We start from the raw sequence: 24,864 nt of genomic DNA on the forward strand, positions 1-24,864 counted from the left end.
GTTAAAGTTCAGTTTAAAACTGGAGCAAATCACCTGTCCACCAACATGGGAGACAATCAGTACTGCTGGATATAATGTGCCCAAAGGCAAGAAAATAATCTTGACATTTGAGGCAGAAAATCCTACAATTCCTTTCCTTTCCAATTAGAGCTGGAAAGACTGCTGTCTGAAACCCTGGAAAGCTGATGCCAGGCAGTGTAGCTGATAACAGCGAGCTCCATGGATTCCTGGTCTGACTCAGTATATATTAAATCAGCTTCCTATCCGCCTGATTTCAATCATTGGCGTCTCAAATTCAGCAGTGTCATTTGGCAAGACCTGTGAAATAGATCATCTCTTGAGGTTTGCTGTCAGACAGTTACTTATTATTAAATATTATTTTTCAGCATACGGTAGATATATGGCAGAGCCATACATTGATTTTTTTTTTATAATGGTCATTCAGAATGTTTGGAAACATTCCCAGCACAGAGATGAGTCTGACTCGCTGCCGGGCTTTGCATTTGACTTGACCTTTTCCTTTAACTTGTTCTCTAGTGCTTATGATTATGACTTGATGCAATGGCATCACCCTATCTAATGTATCACAGCATGGGTGTGAAATGCGAGGTCTCTGCTGCCAAAGAGATTACAATTTAAAAGCCGTCTTTATAGAGAAAATGTAGGAAGAAATGAGATTGGAGAGACAAAGGCAGAACCTGGGAATTTTACTTACTTAAACGATCCATCATTGTCCAAGTAGGATAGTCTTCCAAGATCAGTGTACTGGTGGGTCCGTAGGTGACTGTGGAGTCCTATTCTTGATCTGCATATTCTCCCACAGTGAGGGCATTGGTTTCCAGGTGGAAGACGGTCTTGGTCGGGGTTGGCTTGACGCACCTTCCTTTTGGCACGTTTCTCTCTTTCACCCTCCATTCGTGCCTCTTCAAATTCTACAGCACTGCTGGTCACAGCTGACCTCCAGCTGGAGCACTCAAAGGCCAGGGCTTCCCAGTTCTCAGTGTCTATGCCAGAGGTTGGTTTTGAGCCCATCTTTAAATCTCTTTTCCTGACCACCAACCTGAGAAAATATTTTTTTGGATGATATATACATCTCTGCAAGTTCCCAAAGGTTATAATCAAATAAATATTTAATTTTTGCCAAATTCTGTGCTTGTTGACAAGAAAGGGATGTGAGTAATGCTGCTTCTGGAGAAATCCCTCTGAGGATTATTAATTCAAAGGCATTATGCAGGGATTCAACCTTCATTTCCTTAATGGATTTTTAAAGTGAATGACACACCATAAATGCAATGGAGAATCATATTGACTGGAAGAGTTGTAGAATTCTGTGAATGAGATCAAGTGACTGCATGATGAATGCTTCATCTGGAAACACTCCAGAAGCAGTTATAAAATGGATTATCCTTACAGTATAAAGATAGTATAGTGTAGTGTAGTGTAGTGTAGTGTAGTGTAGTGTAGTGTAGTGAATGGGGCTTGGAGGCATTGCTCTACAGTAGCTCCTGGAGGATCACTCCTGGAGGATCGTTCTCAGAAGGTATTGTTGAGGGACACCTGCTCGGCCCTGCAGACCTTGTCTTGTGGGGTCCCAGAAGGTTCAGTATTGTCCCCCATGTGGTTTAACATCTACATGGAGCCTCTGGGGGAGATCATCCAGAGTTTTGGAGTTCTGTGCCATCTGTACAAAGATGACCTCCAACTCTATCACTTCTTTCCACCAACTGCTAAGGAGGCTTTCCAGGTCCTAAACCAGTGTCTGGCAGCTGTGATGATCTGGATGAGGGTGAAGAAATTTAAATTGAATCCAGACAAGACAGAGGTACTCCTGGTCTGTGAAAAGGCTGAACAAGGTATAGGGTTATAGCCTGTACTGGATGGGGTTACCTCCCCCTGAAGACTCAGGTTCACAGCTTGGGAGTTCTCCTGGACACATCGCTGAGCTTGGAACCCCAGGTTTCAGCAATGGCAAGGGGAGCTTTTGCACAATTAAAACTTGTGCGCCAGCTGCACCCATACCTTGAGAAGCCAGACTTGGCCACAGTAGTCCACACTCTTGTTACATTTCAAATAGACTACTGCAACGCACTCTAAGTGGGGATGCCTTTGAAGACTGTTTGGAAGCTCCAAATAGTTCAACGGGCTGCAGCCAGGCTGTTAACTGGAGCAGTGTACAAGGAGCAGACATGCCCCTTTTTACATCAGCTCCGCTGGTTGCTGGTTTGCTACCGAGCACAATTTAAAGTACTGGCTTTGGCCTATAAAACCCTAAATAGTTGTGGCCCAACTTATCTGTCCAAACGTATCTCTCCCTAACAGGCATGTAGCCAGGGGAGGGGGACTTGAGGGGCTTCAGCCCCCCCCCCCCCCGCCCAAAATTCTCAAGGTGGTCCGCGAGAAGACCTTACTGGTACATTATTTAAGCTGTTACGTTTATTCATATCATGATCTGATCACAATGCTCAATATATCCCATATGCATGGGAGTATTGGGATAATGATACCAAAGGTTTGCTAGGGTAGATCCTCAGCCCCCCCCCCCCCCCGAATCAAACTCAGCATCCCCCGAATCAAAATCCTGGCTATGGGCCTGCTCCCTAATAACCAGTTAGCATGTTAAGATTTGCTGGGGAGGCCCTGTTCTCAATCCCATCCCTGTCGCAGGTGCGATTGGTGAAGACAAGAGACAGGCCCTCTCAATGGTGCCCCTTGGCTATGGAATTCCCTTCCCATTGACATTAAATTGCCCCCCCCCCCCCCCCCAGTATTAAGGAAAAGATTAAAGACCTCAGTATGATACCAGGTTTGGGGAATAATGTAATATGGAATGTGACACAAATGTATCAGCACTAACAATGACTATGGGTCTAGGCACTGTGTTTTAATCTGTTATAATTGTATTTATATGTTTTTATCTGTTTTTATTGCTTTGTATGTTTATTTATTTATTTGTAACGCAGCATTGAATTTTGCCATAACTGTAAGCTGCTCTGAGTCCCCTTTAGGGTGAGAAGAGCGGGGTAGAAATATAGGAAATAAATAAAATAAATAAATATAGTAGGGGGACTGTGCAGTGAAGTAGTTATAGCACTGGCTTGGGAGATCCTGTTTTAGTTCTCAACAAGCCACAAAACTCACATGTGGGTTGTTTCGGATCAGTCCTCCTCTCTTGGTTTATCTATCTCACAGGGCTATTGTAAGGATAAAGTGGAGAAAAAGAAAGCAGGGTTCCCAGAATTCAGGGTCTAACCTTAGCTTGCAGGGTTTTGGCTCTATTTTCTAGATTGCAGAGACTGGGGAGGAGAGGAATCTCTGGGCAAGTACACTGTCTTTAAATGTGTGTGTATTGCTTATTTGTTAGAGTTGGCATTACTTGAACCAGAATCTCTGTGTAAGTGTCCTTGATGTTCAAGGTATCACCAAGAGCTGCTTATTGTAACTATCATTATAACATCACATCCCAGTTTCTGCGATTGGACTATGATTGTGGGTAGTGCAATTTTAATATGGAATGTAATGTTTTTTAAATGTTTAATATGTATTAATTTAATATTAATAATAATATTTTGGAATTGTACGTGTTTTAAGGCATTGAATCGTATGCGTTTTAAGGCTTACGTAGAGGCATTGCCTTTATGTAAGCCGCTTTAAGTCCCATTCATGGTAAAGAAAGGCAAGGGATAAACAGGGTAAATAAATACATTTCTGTAATATTGCAAGGGTCACCCTGAGATACAGATCCCAGTCCTAAAATCTCAGAGAGTTGACTGTGTGGTTGGAGTGCAGTTTGAGCTAATGCAAAATCATGGTGATATTCCCTGAACTGTGTACATGTCTCTATATGGATTATGCTTTTTGGTCTACTTCCTAGAATCATTTGAGCACCTCAAGCATTCTATTGACAGATGTGCACAGATAGTTCAACAAAACAATAAATATGCAAAGAAAATTTTCACAAGCCTGAAAACATAGATCTTCTTTCCTTTTTTAAATCCCAAAACACAGTAGTTGTGGCTGTAAATACAACCATTAAAAACATGTCAGTTTGGGTGATCCACTGAAGAGCAGCAGCCTCAACACTGTCTCAGTTCTTCCACTCATACTAGAAGTTTTACATGAACACATGCACTGCAGATCATTCGATAAATAATCTAAACAGTAATGTTTTAATTCTCCTTGGCCTTTTAAAAATTCTCTTTTTTTAATCATAATAGACGAGACAAGGAAACGTGTTCTCATTGGCCACTATTTTGGAATCGCCATTATTATTATTATTTTTGTGGTGCAGATTACTTTACTTACTTAGGCGATCCCTCGTTGGACGAGTAAGATGGTCTTCCATTATGGATTTCCTTGTGGGTCCGTATGTGGCTGTGGAGCCCTATTCTTGCTCTGCATCTTCTTCCGCAGTGGGGGCATTGGTTTCCAGGTGGAAGGCGGTCCCGGTCAGGGTTGGCTTGACGCGCCTTTCTCCTGGCACGTTTCTCTCTTTCACCCTCCACTCGTGCCTCCTCAAATTCTGCAGCACTGCTGGTCACAGCTGTCCTCCAGCTGGAGCGCTCAAGGGCCAGGGCTTCCCAGTTCTCAGTGTCTATGCCAGAGTTTTTAAGGTTGGCTTTGAGCCCATCTTTAAATCTCTTTTCCTGTCCACCAACGTTCCGTTTTCCATTCTTAAGTTCGGAGTAGAGCAACTGCTTTGGGAGACGGACAACGTGGCCGGCCCAGCGGAGTTGATGTTGGAGGACCATTGATTATGCATATAACGGCTCTCTCACACATATAATTTTGGGAGATTGCATAAACTGCTGAAATTTCATAACGAACATTTTACAGTATGTCTTTCTTTGGACATTTTCCGGACAGAAGTCTTCCCACATCAACAATCAGAATTGCACAGCTATTCTGTTTTTTCTCAGTTCTTGTGGGTTTTTTCGGGCTATATGGCCATGTTCTAGAGGCATTTCTCCTGACGTTTCGCCTGCATCTATGGCAAGCATCCTCAGAGACCTCACCTCTGAGGATGCTTGCCATAGATGCAGGCGAAACGTCAGGAGAAATGCCTCTAGAACATGGCCATATAGCCCGAAAAAACCCACAAGAACTGAGGGTATTCTGTTTTTTGTTTGTTTGTTTGTTTTTGCCTTTATTTCCCTCAGTTTTAAAAAAGTCAGATGTAATGATAAAAGAATGAATGGGTATTCATAGAAAACAATGGTAGCTGACTCACAGTTTGAGAACTACTGCTCTAGTCTAAGCAGTTGCCCATTGGGAAGCCCACATACAGAACATGAGCCTCGTCTATAAACAAGGAAAGAACACTAGTTTTTATTCATAAGACAATGTATGTAAATGTAATTAAGAGACTTCTCACTGTTCAAGTTGCAAAGAATTCATAAACCATTTCTTCCACAGTTTACATTCAGTGAAAATTTTCCAAATTGGAAACAGTGCATGTAGTTAAAGCTACAGTTCAGGGAAATGATTCTTGACTTTTTCTACCCTCAACAAGCCTTTTGATTCCTCTAACCAAGTTACGATTACAATTTAGACAGATGTTTTGGCATATATGGCTGCCGTTTATTTTCCGGTCCCAATTCAAGGTACAGGTTATCACCTATAAAGCCCTAAACGGTTTGGGACCCACCTACCTTCGTGACCGTATCTCGCTCCACGTACCAACCTGGGCCCTTCGTTCCTCAGGGGAGGTCCTCCTCTCACCCCTGCCAATCTCACAAGCTCATCGTGTGGGCACAAGAGAGAGATCCTTCTCTTCTATAGCCCCCCAACTTTGGAACTCTTTACCTGGGGAGATCAGGAAAGCCCCTTCACTAGAAACTTTTAAAAAGAACCTCAAAACCTGGCTTTTCCGCTGTGCCTTTGGCAAGTAGGTGCTCAGTATGATTTTTTATACCGCCTCATCATTTTTGACTAATGGAGTTTGTGCCCTCCAAATAGGATGTTCTGCCCCATAACTCTATGTGTTTTATGAGTTCCATTTAAACTTCCTGCTCCAATTTATCTCATCATAGTCTGTTAATTGTTTTTATTTGGAATATGTGTCCCACCCATTGTAATTTCTATCGTGATTGTGTCTATTGGTATTTTATTTTATTTTATTATCATTTACTATTTTGATGTCATTTTGATAATGTTGTTCTTGTCTGATGTATATGCTTTGATTTTATTGCTGTATTATGTTGTCCGGGCTTGGCCCCATGTAAGCCGCACCGAGTCCCAATTGGGGAGATGGTAGCGGGGTAAAAATAAAGATTATTATTATTATTATTACTATTATTATATTTGGCAAATAGTATGCAGTATGACACCCTCAAAAGCTGTGGTGAGAAAGAACAGGTATCCTAAGCAGAGCCTTGCTTCTCTGTATGCCAGGTAAAAGGCACCTGTTAGAACTCATTCAAAGTTAATAAGGTCAACAGAGATACAGTTCCTGCCCCATTCTCATTCTCCTTTCTCTCTTCTAGGTGAGCCATTTCAATGGAGAGCTGTGAAATGTGCTCCTTGTCTTGTCAAAATCGTCATGAGAAACTCTAAAAACAACCCAAACACTTCATTTGAGGATTTCCCCCTTCGTCTACTATCCATCTACCAAAGGGAATCCCCTTGAAATCTGAAAACATGTTTATCTCCAGGATGCGAAGCTGAGAAACCAACGTAATACTGGAGGACTACAAGCTGATTGGGGGAAAAGAGGGGGGATCCTTGCTTGGGGATTCCTTGAACCTGACCAGTTACTTTCTCGTGCCATTGAGACCAAGGTTGGTCAGATGTGAGGGGCGTGCCATGAATGTTCAAGAGGGCAGAAACTTCGCAGGGAGGCTGCACCACATGGAAACCCCAGATAATGTTGTTTACTGGCCTTTGGAAAAAGAGGTAGAATCTAGAATATCCAGCACCTCCAAAGCCAGGTGGCAAGACAAGATTAAAGCAGCAACCATGAGTCAGGACTTTGAGGCTCCTCAGGAGAGATCCCTCGTCTCATTTGCCTCTTCTGTGGTCTGGAGGAAACCACTACGGAGACAGGGATTCCACGGAGCAGCCAAAAGCTACCTGGCTTAAACCGCCTTCACCTTTGCATTGAGAACTTCCTCCAAACATACAGGTAGGTAAGCCCTACCAATTGTTAGGAGACGTTAATGGGAATGCGTTCTTGCACTTGGGTCCTGCCATGGCCTTCCCAGAAGTATTGGTTGGCCAATGTAGGAGCAGGAGATTGGTTAAGATAAGCCTTTGTTCTGGTTCAGTATGGTTCTTAGTTGGCCTGTCAAGGAGCCTACCAGATGCTGGCAGAAATAGAAGGAAATGGACAGTAGGAGAAGGAATTCTAGAAGATGGAGCAAAAGTGGCTTTGGGAATAGATGAGTCTGAAGGCCCTTCCAGACAGATCCTATATCCCAGAATCTGATCGCAGGTTTTCTGTTTATTCCAGATTATCTGGTAGTGCGGACTCATATAATCCATCATAAAGCAAAAACAAAAAAACTGTGATCAGATCCTGGGATATAGGGCCTGTTCGGAAGGACCCTGAAAGAATGCCTTCCTAGGGTGCCTTCTCCCCACATTTGTCTCCCTCACCTATTTGCTCTTCTTCTTGACTTCTGAAAAACTGTCCATCTTTGCTTCCATCTCTTTTCGAGATCTGTGCTTGGATTCCAGAGTTGTCTTCATATCAATTCACTTATTTTTGGGTTTTGTTTTGTTTCGGATTTTTAAAATGTTTGTTTCTTATGGGGACTGTGTCTACCTTGTCACAAGAAGTGATTATGGTTTTGTCTGCAAGCATTCGAAATGAAATTGTTCAACCTACTAAGCTTTTAGAGTGTGGGGAGAGAAACATTCAAACTGGGGGTAGAAAGGATATATTTGCTAGTTGAATTATGGAATAGTTTATGGAAAATGTATTGTCGAAGGCTTTCATGGCTGGAATCACTAGGTTGTTGTAGGTTTTTCAGGCTATATGGCCATGTTTTAGAAGCATTCTCTCTGATGTTTCACCTACATCTATGGCAAGCATCCTCAAAGGTTGTGAGGCCACATAGATGCAGGCGAAACGTCAGGAGAAAATGCTTTTAGAACATGGCCATATAGTTTTATGGAAAGTTTGAAAAGCCTGGCAGATATATTTGGAAGACATAGTGGCTCTCTGGCATGACACACTAGTATAAAGAACCTTGCTTACAAACATTTTTGACTTAAAATCCCAGAATAAGTCAACCAACATGATTACTGGGAAATTGCTGGGAAATTTTGGATCTACAGCCCAAACAAGTAACTCTTGTGAACTCTTACAAGCAATATTAGATTTTTTTTCCCCTGTTGAACCAAATCAATGTTCAATTGTCTCTGAATGGTGGCCAGTTGAGTTCCTTTGAAAAGCCTGTAAGCTGGTCAAAATGTTGGTAGCTAACTGTTTTTAACCTCCGTGTCCATACCGCAGGGGTGGAAAAATTGGTCTTCCAGGTGTTTCAAGGGCACTAGTTCCACAGCTCTGGTCTATTGCATCTGTACATGGAAGTTTAAGCTATGTCCATGGGGGGGGGGGGGGGGGGGAGAGAATCTCTGGGCTTCCAGATCTTGTTGGACTGCAGTCTCCATCATCCTGGCTGTTGAGCGTGCTGACTAGCCTAATGGGAGTTGTACAACAAAACAGGGAGAGAGATAGGCACCTTATCTCTTCTGTTTGAATTTGTCTGTCTCTTTTCAAAACCTGTTAAGCCAGCACTACTCCCAATACTTTATGGTAATGCATTTCAAAATTTAAAAAGCATACGTTGCTTTTTCAAAACTTTCCCTGGATTTTAAATGCTAATGAGTAATACAATTTCTCTTTATTTTTTGACATATATATTAATTGTTTTTCCTCTCCTTCAACAAACTTGCAATATTATTTTCTGCTGATAAGACACATAAGCGATAGATATGAGACAAACAGACAGACCAATGTGGGGTGAACCAGTGTGGTGTAGTGGTTTGAGTGTTGAACTATAACTCTGGAGACCAAAGCTTGACTCCTTGCTCAACCATGGAAACCCATTGGGTGACCTTGGACAAGTCGCATTCTCTCAGCTTCAGAGGAAGGCAAATGCGACATTATAACATTGTGATTTTATCTATATTTGTTTTTAATCATGTTGTAAACTGGTTGTACGATGTGATTGGACAATATTTTTAATGTTCATGTTTTTATTGATTTTTTATGGTTTTATTATCCGATTGTTTTTATTGTATTGAATTTGTATTTTATGTTCTTGGCACCAACTGTAAACCGCCCGAGTCACCTCCAGGCTGAAAGGGATGGTATATAAATATAAATAAATATATTTATCTATAAATATAAATATATATAAATAAATATAAATAAATAAACTGCCACAAGTCTCGCTTGGAGAGAAAAGCAAGCTATATATATCAACTTTTTAGCAAAGACTGAAAAATGTGAGAAGACAATTGTGAAAATTGAACATACTCCCTGTTGCAGCATGTTGTCTTTTGGTTTGGGGTGAGGAAGATGGGCATTGTGCTCTTGCCCTATATGTCAGTTTCCAGCATAACAGATCTTTTAACTTTGACACCCTTTCTGCAACTGCTTATACTTTGTCATTCAAGTGATCATTGGATGAAAGAGATAAGGAGCAGATGACTGGGTGAACCTCTCCAATACATAAAACAGTGTCTGATAACATCAGGGAAGATCTGGAGAAGCCTAAGCTTAAGGATATTTTATTTATTTTATTTATTTTATTTATTTATTTCATTTATATGCCGCTTTTCTCACCTCAGTGGGGGGAGCCTCCGGTGGCGCATTATCTGCTTTGATAATCTAGATTATATAGCAGTTTAGAAAGGGCCTTCTTCCCCATAGTCAAGAAGCTCCTATGACATTTACTCATGAGGGATCCCATTATGTTTTACCATATATTTTTAAATCTTAGGTTTATTACTTCCTGATAAGCATGGAGAGGAAATTAATTTAAAAATAATTTATGAATTTCCATTTCTGAATAGCTTTCCTTAATTGTATGCACTTTTGGGGAGGTGCTTTCAACATTCATTACTGTTTTTCATTTCAATCTCATAGATAGATAATACTGTTTTGCTAATAAGTATTGTTTTATTACATTTTACCCTATTATCATCTAACTCTTCGTTCCACCCATCATTCCTGGAAGAGGAATTAATCAAGGGAAAATCGATAGATCATTATCCCTAAAATCATGTAATGTCAATGTGAGGGACATACTTCCTCATGTGAACTATGAGCTGCTAATCCCAAACTGGTTCACAGTAGGAAAAAACAGGGAGAACCCACAAATAGGGAAGCATTTCATGAATGGCAAAGGGACCACATTGCATTTTATTACCACAAAACAGCCCTCACAAATCAGGTTAAAATATGTTGGGAGGCCAACATCAACAAAAGGCTAGACTGCAATGTTGTTATCGGATTGTTCCATAAAACACGAATGAACAAAGCATAGTGATTCCATATCAAAGGCCAACATGGAAGTGGCCATAGATTATGGTTCGGGTTCTCTGCAATTCACTCTGAGGTTTGTGGCTTCCATGTCTATTGGGTAATGAAGCCACTTGAAAGGATCTATCCAAGGTGCTGAAAAACAACAGGCAATAGGTCCAGCACTTTGGATATTTCTTATGAAATTTGGACTGCAACCCAGACTGGATTCATTGTCTCATGATCAACAATTGCTACAGACAGAAGAGTCACAAGGTGCCGTAACTGTTCCTATTTTCAAAGGCTAACCAATCTGTTTCTTGCATATAGAGCAGTAGTTCTCAACTTGTCCCCAGATGTTTTGGCCTTCAACTCCCAGAAATCCTAACTTCTGGTATACTGGCTGGGATTTCTGGAAGTTGTAGGTCAAAACGTCTGGGAACCCACAGGCTGATAACCTCTGGTCTAAAGGTTATTCTATACAGTAATGCACTGTGACACCACTTGAACTGCTTTTTCTCAATGCAATGGAATCATGGGAGCTGGAGTTTTGCAACCTCTTTAGCCTTCTCTCCATCATCAAACTACAAATTCCAGGATTCCATAGCATTAATCCATGGAGATCAAATGGTGTCAAACAGCACTAATTTTACAGTGTAGATGTTGCTTTCTTACTTAGGCTATCCCTTGTTGTCTGAATAAGATTGTCCTCCAAGTGTGGTGTCCTGATGGTGGGTACATAGGTGACTGTGGAGCCCTTTTCTTGACCTTCATGTTCTCCCACAGTGAGGGCATCAGTTTCCAGGTGGAAAGTGGTCCCGATTGGGGTTGGCTTGACGCGCCTTCCTCTTGGCATGTTTCTCTCTTTCACCCTCCATTTGTGCCTCTTCAAATTCTACAGCACTGCTGGTCACAGCTGACCTCTACCTAGAGTGCTCAAGGGCCAGGGCTTCCCAGTTCTTAGTGTCTATGCCAGAATTTTTAAGGTTGGCTTTGAGCCCATCTTTAAATCTCTTTTCCTGTCCTCCAACAGTGCAGATGCATCCAGAGGCAGATCAGCACCATCCATCTAGTGAAACCCATTCAGCACAAAGAGATGCAATGATAAGTCCATGAGCCTAGGACCACTAACCTGTTTGCCTTCCTTTTGGATTTCCTACAGATCCAGTCAACCAGGGCATGTTACCTCCAGGCTGAGTGTTAATAGAAAAAGAAGAAGAATACAGAAAGAGACAGACTGGAGGCCAAAAGGGAATGGCAGCTCAGAGTGAGGTGGGGAAAAATCCTCAAAGCAATATCCTACTGTGTATACATTGAGGGCGAACCTTCAAAATCAGGACTAGTTGAGAAGGTGTTTGGGAGAACAGCATGGTAGGCCAGAACAAAAGTGCATTGATTCCCTTTATCATTGTCTCTCCATATCCACAGGTTCTGGATTCATTTGGAGGTGGGGGGAGAGGATTCAGAACATCCACCACACTGATATATAGGCATTCCTGCTGTAGTTCCCACCATTTAACAGATCCTAAGGCTCTCTTTGGCATTCATTTTAGTTGTTCATTCCTTTATATAAAAGACACCATTTTACCATTTCATATAATGGTACACCATTTCATATAATGGGACTTGAGCTGCCATGGATTTTGGTATCCACAGGCGGCTCTAGATATCAAACCCGTGGATACTGAGAGCCCATTGTATCTGTTTTGATGAGATAGTTAAATTTATCTTTTTTTTTCTCAAAGGAGGACTACGAAGCTGGTTTTCAAAAGAACCTGGATGTTGATGCATATGATGATCCTGTATTGAAAAGTTCCAACATGTCGCTTGAAAGTGAAAAAAGTGAGTAATTCAGAGCCATTTTGGGGGGAGGGATCTTTTTGTGGATCAACCAGGCAACAATAATTCATATTGCAGGAAGTTTCCGGTTATAAATCAGAGGTGATCAAGGTTCATATGGATCAAACTTAATAAACACCTGAGCAGATGTGACACAAAGTTTTGGTTACTGGGTGATGCACGTGAAATAAAAAATGAAAGGTGGTGAAAATGAAATGAACTCTAAAAATTGGGGAAACACATATCCTTGGAATTCACTTTCCAATGCTGTGCATGAAAAAAACATTTATATATACTGGATCATCGGAAAGCAAAGACGTCATAATCTCTGTCATCCATGTGGCTAATCTTGGATTGTGGAATATTACAGAATTCCTAATAAAGGGTGCTCAATCTGTATGTGAAATTCTATGCATTTTGTATTTTCCGCCATTTATCTTTTGGCTCATATATAACTTTTCCTGTCTGGAATTTCTTTGCATGTGAGGGGAGGGATAGGTTCTACCACTGTGGTCCTTAAACAGGTAGGAAACATTCAGTCTGTCATATGTCCCCCAATCCCCTTTTCAAGACAGTCAAGGATGCTTTTCTCCCTACCCATCTCTCTTTCTTTTTGCTCCAGTTATTCTCTTGTGGAAGTGTGTGATACTGTACAATTGTCATTTTCAAGAGAACATATGACTTCAATGCAAGCATTCTCTCTCATGCTTTTTGTGAAATAATACACACTAAAGGATGTGAGTCACTGCACAAAATGAGTGTCTTCTTAAACCCCATGCTGATGTTTTTAATATCTCCAATTGTTGTTTTTAGAGCAGGGGTCCTCAAACTAAGGCCCAATACGGCCCTCCAAAGTCATTTACTCAGCCCTCGCTCAGGGCCAACCTAAGTCTGAAATGACTTGAAAGCACACAACAACAACAATAATACTATTTCATCAGCCAAAAACAAGCCCACACTTCCAATTTAAATACTAATAAGTTTATATTTGTTAAAATTGTTCTTCATTTTTATTATTTTATAGTTTTTAAGTGTTTTTGCACTATAAATAAGGTATGTGCAGTGTGCATAGGAATTCATGGTGGTTTTTTTTTCAAATTATAATCCAGCCCTCCAACAGTTTGAGGGACTGTCACCTGGCCCTCTGTTTAAAAGGTTTGAGGACCCCTGTTTTAGAAGTATAAGTTTGCTCAGAGTTCTCATCAGGGCTGCCATCTACAATTCTCTGTTTGCCATTTATATTTTCAAAGCACAGGGCAGGGTTAAAGTGAACAATCAATAAGAAGAGCACCACAGGCTGATAAGGATGTGTATCATCATGATGTTACTTTCCGATTCCCAGCCTTATCGTCTTGAGGCATGAGTGGGTGTAGAATTATGAGCTATTTGGCTGTCCTACCTTCTTCCCTTCTTTTGGTAGGCAGCAGGTGGGAGAATGAGTAATGAACCATTATTTATTTATTTTATTTACCATGTTTATATACCGCTTTTCTCAGCCCGAAGGCAACTCAAGGCAATTTACAGTTGGCAACAATTTGATGCTCCAACAACATAAAATACAATTTAAAAAATTTAGCATATAATATAAAAAACCATAGAAAACTAATAAAAGCACATATCTTCAGCATTTCCTTACTAAAATCATTGTCCAGTCACATTGTCCAATTGTGCCATAGTTCTATATTTACCTGTTACACTGCATTTGCAAAAGCTTGCTCGAAAAGCCAGGTTTTGATGTTTTTACGAAATGTCAAAAGAGAGGGGGCGATCTGACATCCCTAGGGAGGGTGTTCCACAGCTGAGGGGCCACCACTGAGAAGGCCTGTCTCTTGTCCCCAACAGATGCATCTGCGAAGAAGGTGGGATCAAGAGCAGGGCCTCCCCAGACAATCTAGATTATTTATAAGGAGAGATGTGTTCCGACAGGTAAATTGGTCCGGAAGCGTTTAGGGTTGTTTAGGGTTGTTGTCTGAAGCGACTCATCTTTTCTGGCCCATCCAAATCAAGATGCATGCTACCCAAAACCAGCAGATACAGTAGAAAATCCCATATGCGGAACTTCCACCTAACCACCGACTCTAAAAATACACAAACATAATGAGAATTATGTAGCCCGGATGTTGTCAATTTACATCTCCAAGTAGACTTATCTGGCATAGCCAATGGGAAGAAATCCTGTCCATTGCAATTCAACCACGTCTGGAGGACCATATGATGGCCACTAATGATATACAATGGCAAATTAAATATCAAATAATTTGCTGATTTTTTCACAACACCTGCTTCACTTTGCCCCATGGTAGTGCAGGCAATTACCTGAATTTTTATTAACTGTTTACTTCAGAACTTTTTGAATATATGTATGTGTATGTGTGTGTATGTGTGTATCAGGCTAACAATTCAGACCATTTTATATAGGAGGCGGAGGCCAATCTGGGTGGTGGAACAGACCTTGGTCACGATGTCTCCTCTGGTGAGTTTCTGCTTCTCAGAATAGAGACTGTTTCTTGAGTTAGGGGATCCATGACGTAAAGTTGAAATTTCAGCAGTAGGCAGAAAATAAAGTGTGCAATAGAAAAAAAGGGTTCAAAATAACAAAAAAAAAACTTCTTAAAGATACACAAAAGGACTTTGTCAGGAATAGAGTGCAGGAAGCAGAAGGTTTAGGTGAACTTCCTTTTTTCAGGCAGTATAATATGATTTTTCTGTAGATGTTCATTGGATGTTTTTTGTAGTGTTCCTTAGGAACTAGGTATTAGACCAAATACAATCCCTGGCAATGATACCTTGAGGCACTGATATGTGTCAGGAAGTGAGATTTAGTTTGAAATTTGAAAGAGAGCCATCCAAGCTACTGAATCTGTTTAGGAGACAGGAGTCATCACCTTGGAGAGGTCTCTCAAAAACTTTGAGCAGAACCATTACCGCATTAACATGGGAATCCCCCAATGCCATAGAAGGGAGGACTTGGTTTTCACTTATGAAACATTCAGTTGGCAGATTGTAATCTAGATAGGGGCTCATTCCAACCCAGCCATGACGACGTTTTTGTTGGAAAGCAACCAACAATTTATGGATCACATAAACAACTCTTCAGAGACTTCCTTCTCTGTCCCATCGCCCCCTGTCTGACTAACCTATAGACCAGCGGTCCTCAAACTAAGGCCCGAGGGCCGGATGCGACCCTCCAAGGTCATTTACCCGGCCCTCACTCAGGTCAAACTAAGTCTGAAATGACTTGAAAGAACACAACAACAATCCTGTCTCATCAGCCAAAAGCAGGCCCACACTTCCCATTGAAATACTCATATGTTTATATTTATTTAAATTGTTCTTCTTTTTAATTATTGTATTGTTTTAAAGTGGTTTTTTTACACTACAAATAAAATATGTGCAGTGTGCATAGGAATTAATTCAATTTTTTTCAAATTATAATCCAGCCCTCCAACAGTTTGAGTGACTGTGACCTGGCCCTCCTTTTAAAAAGTTTGACTCATTCATGTTTGTCAACAATTAGAATATTATCGAAGGGTTTCATGGCTGGAATCACTGGGTTGTTGTAGGTTTTTTCGGGCTATATGGCCATGGTCTAGAGGCATTCTCTCCTGACATTTCGCCTGCATCTATGGCAAGCATCCTCTACCTCTGAGGATGCTTGCCATAGATGCAGGCGAAACGTCAGGAGAGAATGCCTCTAGACCATGGCCATATAGCCCGAAAAAACCTACAACAACCAAACAAGCAGAATTTTTGCAGGGCTGGGGGATGAAACAGCATGCTGGTGCATGGTGCCCAATTGTTCTCATTGCAGGTAGGAACAACTAAACAAAATACCAATTTCCCTATGGTTGCTTATCATAACATCTCAACTCAGTCCTCTGGTTTGCCTTTTCCCTGAGAAGCTAAAGCAATAACAAGCCATGGATCATTTCTCTGCCTTGTGTCGGATGGCATGTTTGCGTAAGCAGAGCAACAGCTTACAATTCTTTTAAAAGGTTACTTTTTCAGATTGCAACTCCCAGATTGCCCCAACTATAACATGTATAGTGGTCATTTTGGTTGGGAATTCTGGGAGCTATTGTCTGAATAGTAACTTCCCGGTTCTGGCTCATTCACTTGCAGTGGGCACAGTTGGGAAACTACATCACCAAGCTGCCTGATCCTCAATAAGCCAAAATTCTAAAGTCGTCTTGTTTACTTTTTGCCTGCAGACAAAACCTCTGTACCCACATTTGTTTCCTAAACATTCCAGGTTTTTGTCTAGCTCTTGGCAAAATAAGCAGAGGTTAAGAATGTAGATGCTTGCACTGTATACACATGTACAGAGATGCTTCTCATATCTGTACATTTTGTTCACCAAGTTAGCACTCACCAGCATCTCTGTGTGGTGTGTATATCTTTCAGCCATTCCTCCTGGCCTGATCAACGGGGATCATATAACCTGAGTAAGAGAAGGAGGATGGAGAGGGTGCCCCCAGGAAAGGCAGGACACTATCAGATGCGTGAGAACAGTGGACCAAGTGAGTGCATTTTTAGCCCAAGAGTGATAGAGCGTAGCACCTAAGAATCTGATCAGCAGTAAATGTGGGTCCGTCCTAATGGAGGTATCCTAGTAGTAACTATCTGAAGAAATTGTGCAGTGTCTCCGTTGTTGTTTCCCTGCAATGGATTCAGGATGGGGAGAATGAAAAAAGACAGAAGAAATGATGTGAAAAGACAGGAAAGGTACAGGTTTGAGATAGAATCATAGAGTTGGAAGAGACCTCATGGGCCATCCAGTCCAAGCCCCTGCCAAGAAGCAGGAAAATTGCAATCAAAGCACCCCTGACAGATGGCTATCCAGACTCTGTTTAAAAGTGTCCAAAGAAGGAGCCTCCACCACACTCTGGGGCAGAGAGTTCCACTGCTGAACGGCTCTCACAGTTACGTTCTTCCTAATGTTCAGATGGAATCTCCTTTCTTGTAGTTTGAAGCCATTGTTCCGCGTCCTAGTCTCCAAGGCAGCAGAAAAGAAGCTTGCTCCCTCCTCCCTATAACTTCCTTTCACATATTTATACATGGCTATCGTGTCTCTCTCAGTCTTCTCTTCTTCAGGCTAAACGTGCCAAGCTGTTGAAGCTGCTCCTCATAAGGCTTGTTCTCCAGACCCTTGATTATTTTAGTTGCCTTCCTCTGGACACTTTCCAGCTTGTCAATATCTCTCTTCAATTGACGACAATATGTAGAATCTCCTTTCTCCTTTCTCCAATAATATGTGAATGGGGGGAAGTACAGAGTCAGACTGAGCATCCCTTATCTGGAATCCCAAAATCTGTAATACTCCAAAATTGCTCACTTAAAGTAGTGATATCTTCAGTTTTGGAACATTTTTGTATTCCAAATTGACAAATATCCCTCAAATATGTAATTTATCTACCACTCTGAAATCCAGATGTATGTACATGTAAAACATGAAATGTGGCATATCCATATCACACAATTTAGCACTTCCACTGCCATGACTCCCTCCTATGGAGTTTCGGGATGTATAGACTTAATGTCAAGAGGAAATCTTTACCTATGGAAACAGCTCTGGAACCTCAGAAGCAAAAAAAGTATTGTAGGCAGGCATGGGAGCCAAGGAGAAGAGTTTGTGGTGGAGACGAGGGCTGAATGAAAAGTAATGCCTCCACCTTCGTAACTCCTCAACAGATGGCAGTACTGGTGTGCAACAGGTACTGACTTGTTCAGTAGACTCTCCTCTACAGTTCCTTTTTGGCAAGAAGCCTTAGCATTGAACGGTTGTATTGTTAAAGTGCGAGGTATGGAACCCTGCGCAGACAGTCGGTCAATGCGACTTAAGCAACATGCAGTCATTGAATTCTTGACAGCAGAAGATGTCACCCCAAAGGGGATTAATCAGAGAATGCAAGCTGTTTATGGTGATTGTGTTGATGTGAGCACTGTGCATTGTTGGATGAGTAAGTTTAAAGTTGTTGAGGTGGGAACATCTGATTGTGTGACAAACAAAGAGTTGGACGTCCTGTGACAGCAACTACAGAGTTTCACAAGCAAAAGGTTGACAGATTGGTTCAGGACGATCATCATATCACTCAAAGAGAAATTTCAAGCATAATCGGCATTTCACAAGAACGTGTGTGCCACATTATTGCTTTGCTTGTCTATCAGAAGATCTGTGCACGATGGGTACCCAGGATTCTGATGCCTGAAATGAAAGCGCACAGACTTGAAACTTCAGAGACTGGATCTCACCACCGTACGACACCCTCCATACAGTCCAGATTTAGCACCATCTGACTTCCATCTGTTCCCAATAATGAAAGAAGATCTGCGGGGACATCATTATTTATTTATTTATTTATTTATTTATTTATGTATTTGGTTTACTTCTACCCCGCCCTTCTCACCCTGAAGGGGACTCAGGGCGGCTTACAAAAACAAGGCACAATTCGATGCCCGTATCACACAACAGTAATAAAACAAAATAGCATAAATTAGCAATCAACCCACAATTCTACATTCTACATTACCGATAAAACAAATAAGACCAATAAAAATCCATACAAACCAATATAAACCAATTACTCCTTGTTGCTGGTCAGCATTCGCTATCTCATAGTTCAAATTCCAATTCCACAATTGTCAGTCCTGTCAGTCCTATTCGTCTGGCTGTCCTTATCTAGTTAGTAGATTGCCCGAAGGCCTGGTCCCACAATCACGTCTTTACCTTCCTCCTGAAGGAGAGGAGGGATGTTGATGCCCTAATTTCCCCCGGGAGTGAGTTCCACAGGTTTTGATGAAGACATTGAGAGAACTATGAGACACTGGTTGCAGAAACAGAGTGTCTACTTCTTCCATAACGGCTTCAGAAAACTTGTTCATCGTTGGTAGAAATGTATCCAATTGTCTGGTGATCATGTGGAAAAGTGAATAGTGGTAGTTAAAGAGCACATTCTAAGGATTATTTCTGTGTTTGATTTATTAAAATATTCCCATCCAAACCCTAGTAACGAAGATGGAGGCATTACTTTTCATTCAACGCTGATATAAAGTTGGACATATTGTGCAGTTTAAAATCCTGTTCTGTAAGGTTCCTAACAAACTTTACAACTAGGGCTTTCTCATTCTCAGAAAAGTTATTCAGTCAGAGGTCTGAAGTTTGAGCCAATTAACATGTGAATTTAGTGAAACGTCTTGGTGACGAAAGCGGTATCTTATCTCTCATCTTGAAGAAGCTGGGTGATACCTGACCGCAGCCATCTTACATCTAGATCTAAGCTTTTCTCCCTTATCAGCAAATCAGTCACCCACAAGGACATTTGCTTTCTCCTCGCCTTAACCGCTTCACTATTGATGATAAATAAAGGTTTTGTTTTAAGTGAAGACAACAAGTCTCTTGAGTCTGAACTGTTTCTGTTAAAAACTGGTTGAAAGCAGTTGCTTTGGATTTTGATGGCGTGTATGAGTGAATGAAAATGAAAGCAAATAAAAACATATATGATATGACTTATTGGTTGGTAGCAGGACTTGGTTTCTTAAAAAAACATTGAAACAAATCAAGGTAATTTGAGTTCTTTGCAAAGGAAATTTGGATTCTGTAGGCTGTGGTCCATATTTACATTATATTTGCTTCTTTTGAATAATTTTGAATAATCATTCTTTTGAACAATGTAGTCAATTGCTGGTAGGCAGGAGAGTAAGGAATACAGAGTGAGCATTCCTGATCCAAAATTACAAAAAAAAATTAAATGTCAAAATCCAAAAGTAATTGTATGGTTGGTTGAAATAGTGACACCTTTGCTTTCTGATGGTTCAATGTGCATAAACTTTGTTAGTAAATAGAAATAATATTATGAAATATATGAGCACATATTTATAAAATATAAATATATTTAAAGAAAAATATGCTATACATGGGGAGGGGGGCGGTGGCTCAGCAGATTAAACCACTGAGCTGCTGAACTTGCTGACCAAAAGGTCGGTGGATTGAATCTAGGGAGTGGGTAAGCTCCTGCTGTTAGCCCCAGCTTCTGACAACATAGCAGTTCAAAAACATGCAAATGTAATTGGATCAATTTGGTAGAAAGGTAACAGCACTCATGTTGGCCACATGACCTTGGAGGCGTCTATGGACAACACCAGCTCTTCAGCTTAGAAATGGAGATGAGCAGCACTCTTTAGAGTCAGACACAACTAGACTTAATGTCAAGGGGAAACTTTTCCCTTTCCCTTTATGCTATACATATGTTTACTCTAGCTCTGTCATGCTGATTTCCACATTTTTAGAAGGACTCATGGAAAATATACAAAAAGCAAGGAATTCTGAATGCAAATGATACTGAATTCTGTATTGCACTTTCAAATGAATTCTGACTTATGTTGATCCCCAAACCAATCTATCTCAGGGTTTTCTGGAGCTGAGGGAATATGATTTGCCCAGGATCACTCAGTGGGTTTTCATACCTGAGCATGGAGTCAAACTGTGATCTTCAGAGTCATAGTCGAATATTCAAACCACTACACCACTTGACCATTTGGGTGAACCTAGACAACACACTCTCAGCCCCAGAAAATAAGTCAGAAATTATTTGAAGGACAAAATACCTCTCAGAAATTCTGTTCTTCATCATGGAAAAATTGGGGAACTTGTTCTGAATAGCACCCCCAAAATAGTGCCCTATTGTGTAGAAAAGTGTCCCATTGCTGACTTTTTCTAATGGGTTGAGTGCACCTATATTCTTGTTTTTTTTTAGTTTATCTTGCGTTGTCATACTATTCTCTGCCATTCCATCCCTCCTTGGGACTAGAAAATAAAGAGCACCGAAGTCCTTTCATATTGACCATAGCAGTATCCAAGATAATACCTAGCCTAATTATGAATAAACTAAACTATTGCTCTCAATAGTTAAACCTGAACTGTGAGTTATGGCTTTGTAATGAATCATTGCTACCTAAGCGATTTCTTCAATGCCTGCGGGCTGATCCCCTCACCTAGATAGGAGCGAAAGGCTCTTGTATTTACTGTCAGCAAAGTTAAAGTGGTTTTGAATTTACTATGAATACAAAAACTACTTGCGACAGGAATTTGAAGGTGGGGTCAGGGTGTCCTGTCCCATTGCCAAAGTGGGGAAGTGGGACATATAGAGCCAAGACTCTATATTTTCTTTTGGATGTTGGGCTGTGGACACTGCTTGCATCCAGGCCAGGTAAGATGAAGCTGGTGTTATGGCTCTATGGTTGTTGCGTTGGTCATTTTAATGTGGATTATTTTTCCTGTTGCTCAGATAATATTTGTCATTGGGTGACTGATAAATGAAATATATAACGTGTTCAATGGTGGGGATCTTTGCATAAACTAAGTTTTTTCTCTAGAGATCAGGCATGGGCAAACTTTGGCCCTCCAGGTGTTTTGGACTTCAACTCCCACAAATCCTAACAATTCAAAACACCTGGAGGGCCAAAGTTTGCCCATGCGTACTATAGATCCGTATTGTGGTAAACACACTAGAAAATGTGTCCCAAACCTCTCAGGAATGAAAGTGGTACCAACAATTAATACTGGCCATGGCAAAATGGTGCAGCTGGCGTGCAGCAAAAATAATCTTCTAGATAAAGTATAAAATGGGATCATAGATTTTGTGTATACTGTGCGTGGCACATACCACCTAAAAGCCAACATAAGTCTCTTAGAATGCTTTAAGAAAACAAGTCTTAAAATCTAAAATTATTTCCCTCCAGAGAATTGGATAATTATGTTTTACCCAAAATTCAGAATCTAAGTGGGAAATTGTGCTTAATGACTAGTAAGATATCATTCACAAAAAGAAGGGCTGCTGATGTTGATGTTTACTATTTAAGGGGCCGCAGTGGCACAACGGGTTAAATTTTTGAGCTTCTGAACTTGCTGGCAAGAAGGTTGGTGGTTTGAGTCTGAGGGATGGGGTGAGCTCCCATTCCCATTCAAAATCATGCAAATGTGAGTAGATCAATAGGTACCGCCTCAGCCAGAAGGCAAATGGCACTCCATGCAGTCATGTCGGCTACATGAAGGGGTGGGGGCTGTCTACAGACAATGCAGGCTCTTTGGCTTAGAAATGGAGATGAGCACCATCCCTCAGAGCCAGAGATGAGCACCACCCCCCAGACCTGGAAATGAAGGCTTTTACCTTTATCTTTGGGTCTGTGCTAGGTTGTTTTGAGACATTTAATGTTTGCCTTTGTGTTGTATATACTGGAATCCTTCCTGAGTCCCCTCAGAGAGATAGGGTGGAATACAAATAAAGTGTCATTATTATTATTATTATTATTAGTAGTAGTAGTAGTAGTAGTAGTATTTGGGTCTACTTTGATTCTCCTTCCCTTGTATTTATTTATTTATTCATTTACTCTATTTATTTCCCGCCTTTCTCAAGGCAGTTTTACATATGGTGACTATTTGATGCCTTTGAACAACAAACTGTTAGAATACCCTTAAGTTAAAAAATAAATTAAAATTAAATGCACATTAACATATATAAAAGATTGCATTCACTATTAAAATCACACCAGCACGGCTTGACTTGACAGGTTAAGCAAATTCTGTAGTTGTTTATCTGTAGTTACTTATCCACAGGAAATTTTCATTAATGCACTTATTTATTTACAGCTTTTATATTCCGCCCTTCTCACCCCGCAGGGGACTCAGGGCGGATTACAGTGTACACATATATGGCAAACATTCAATGCCAATTTTTGACATACAAACATATACAGACATACACAGAGGCTATTTAACTTTTCTGGCCGCCGGGGAGCTGTCGCTTTCATCGTCCATCTGCGATGCTGATGAAGCACTTCCGCATTCCCGCATGCTTCCCCGCTGGAATGCTTTGCTGGAGTCTTCTTTATGGAATCATAAATCGGTTAATTTAGCCTCCCCACACTTTAAGGTGGTACCTTATTTTCCTATTTGACAGATGCAACTGTCTTTTGGGTTGCAAAGGTCGACAACGGGCTACACTCAATTGGTTGGAAACTCACTCCAACCCGGGCTGGCTTCGAATTCATGACCTTTTGGTCAGAGTGATCTTAATGCAGCTGACACTCAGCGAGCTGCACCACAATCCCGGTGCACGACAATCTTGTTTTTTGATTGTGAGTGATTGTTGTGCAGATCTTGTGGGCTGATTCACAAGGTGTTTGATGGATAGATGGTTCCAAGTATGGGTGAAACTGAATGTGTCACTAAGGGTTTTGTATCTTCAACAGCTATTTAAAAAAAAAAAGTAAAGTGAAAGCTGTTTCAGATCAGAAAGAGATGAGATGGTGCTGAACTCTTCTCTTTTATTTGCTCTCCAAATTTCTCATCCTAGACACTATTTATCTACATTAAGCCAAAGGTTGCCAGGTCAAGACTATCCCAAGCCGGGAGATTTCGATACTAGAACATGACCTAGGAATGACGAGGGTGATGTTATAATGTAACAAGTGGCAGCCTCTAGTGGTAGCATTATGCACAGTACCTTTTGCCTCAACCACAGCTACTATTTAAATAAAAACTAACACATATACACATATTAAAGAAATTCCCTTGCTGAAACCCAGCAATATCAACAAATATCCCATTTATACAGAAAATAGAAAATAATAGAATGCAGGATATAATTATATAAACTTGTTATACTGTTCAAATTCACAGTAAACACAAACAATATTATATGGGTTTTTGTACAAACACTCTGAAATGGTATCAAATACTGCTCAAATTAACAGTAATTACAAACAATATTGTATAGGTTTTTGTACAATCACTCTTCAATGATATCAACGCCATGCCAAGTTGAATAAATTTTGAGAAATTATAGAAGAACAGCCTTATTTTCATTTGCAAAATACTAATCACCTAGGGGTTACCGAACATCTGATATCTGCCTAACAATATTGTTTGTCTTGTGTCCACTGCAGAAGTGCCATCTCCTTTAGAAAAGTAATGATAATATTTTTATTTATAACCCGCCCTCTCTCCCCAAAGGGATTCAGGATGGCTTACAAAGACAAAAAACAAAATAGAAATAAGCATCAGTATAAACCATTAAAACAAGTAATTAAAAATTCCCATATAACACAATAATAGTTAAAAACAGTTCCATAAATAACATAGTTAATTAATAGGATCAACAAGAGAAATGAACAATAAAAACATGACTGTGCAGTGAGTTAGGGTAATATGATCTCAGTCAGCCTCATCAGGCAGAATAGAAGCATAAGAAGTTAATAAAACCTAATCATCCTCCTCTCCAAAAGCCAGTGTACACAAGTGTGTTTTAATTGCTTCTTGAATGAGAGGAGTAAGTTGTTCTTACTTCCAAAAGAAGGGAGTTCCAGAGGGAGGGGGCAGTCACAGAGAAGGCCCCTCTCTCATTCCCATCAATGGGAGTCAGGGATGGGACCGAGAGCAGGGCCACCTCTGATGACTACGTAGGTTTATATGCAGAGATACGGTTAGTTACGTAGCCTGGACCTGAACCATTTAGGGTAATAACCAGCACTTTGTATTTATCCCAGAATCAGATCAG

General features: G+C 40.7%; 1 protein-coding gene across 3 annotated transcripts in view; it reads left to right on the plus strand.

The window, feature by feature from the left end:
- Positions 1–6,949: 6,949 nt before the first annotated feature.
- Positions 6,950–24,864, plus strand: part of SLC4A1 (solute carrier family 4 member 1 (Diego blood group)) — a 49,835-nt gene continuing 31,920 nt past the window's right edge. The window contains exons 1-5 of one of the 3 annotated variants that reach the window (XM_060781126.2): positions 6,950–7,120; positions 11,634–11,743; positions 12,217–12,313; positions 14,729–14,783; positions 16,715–16,830. In XM_060781126.2, the coding sequence (XP_060637109.2) occupies positions 11,726–11,743; positions 12,217–12,313; positions 14,729–14,783; positions 16,715–16,830 (286 nt within the window). In that variant the 5' untranslated portion in view covers positions 6,950–7,120; positions 11,634–11,725. The remainder of the gene's footprint in view (positions 7,121–11,633; positions 11,744–12,216; positions 12,314–14,728; positions 14,784–16,714; positions 16,831–24,864) is intronic. The other 2 variants (XM_060781128.2, XM_060781129.2) reach the window with 2 other exon arrangements.

The sequence above is a fragment of the Anolis sagrei genome, chromosome 6, assembly GCF_037176765.1.
Source record: "Anolis sagrei isolate rAnoSag1 chromosome 6, rAnoSag1.mat, whole genome shotgun sequence".
Lineage (NCBI taxonomy): Eukaryota > Metazoa > Chordata > Lepidosauria > Squamata > Dactyloidae > Anolis > Anolis sagrei.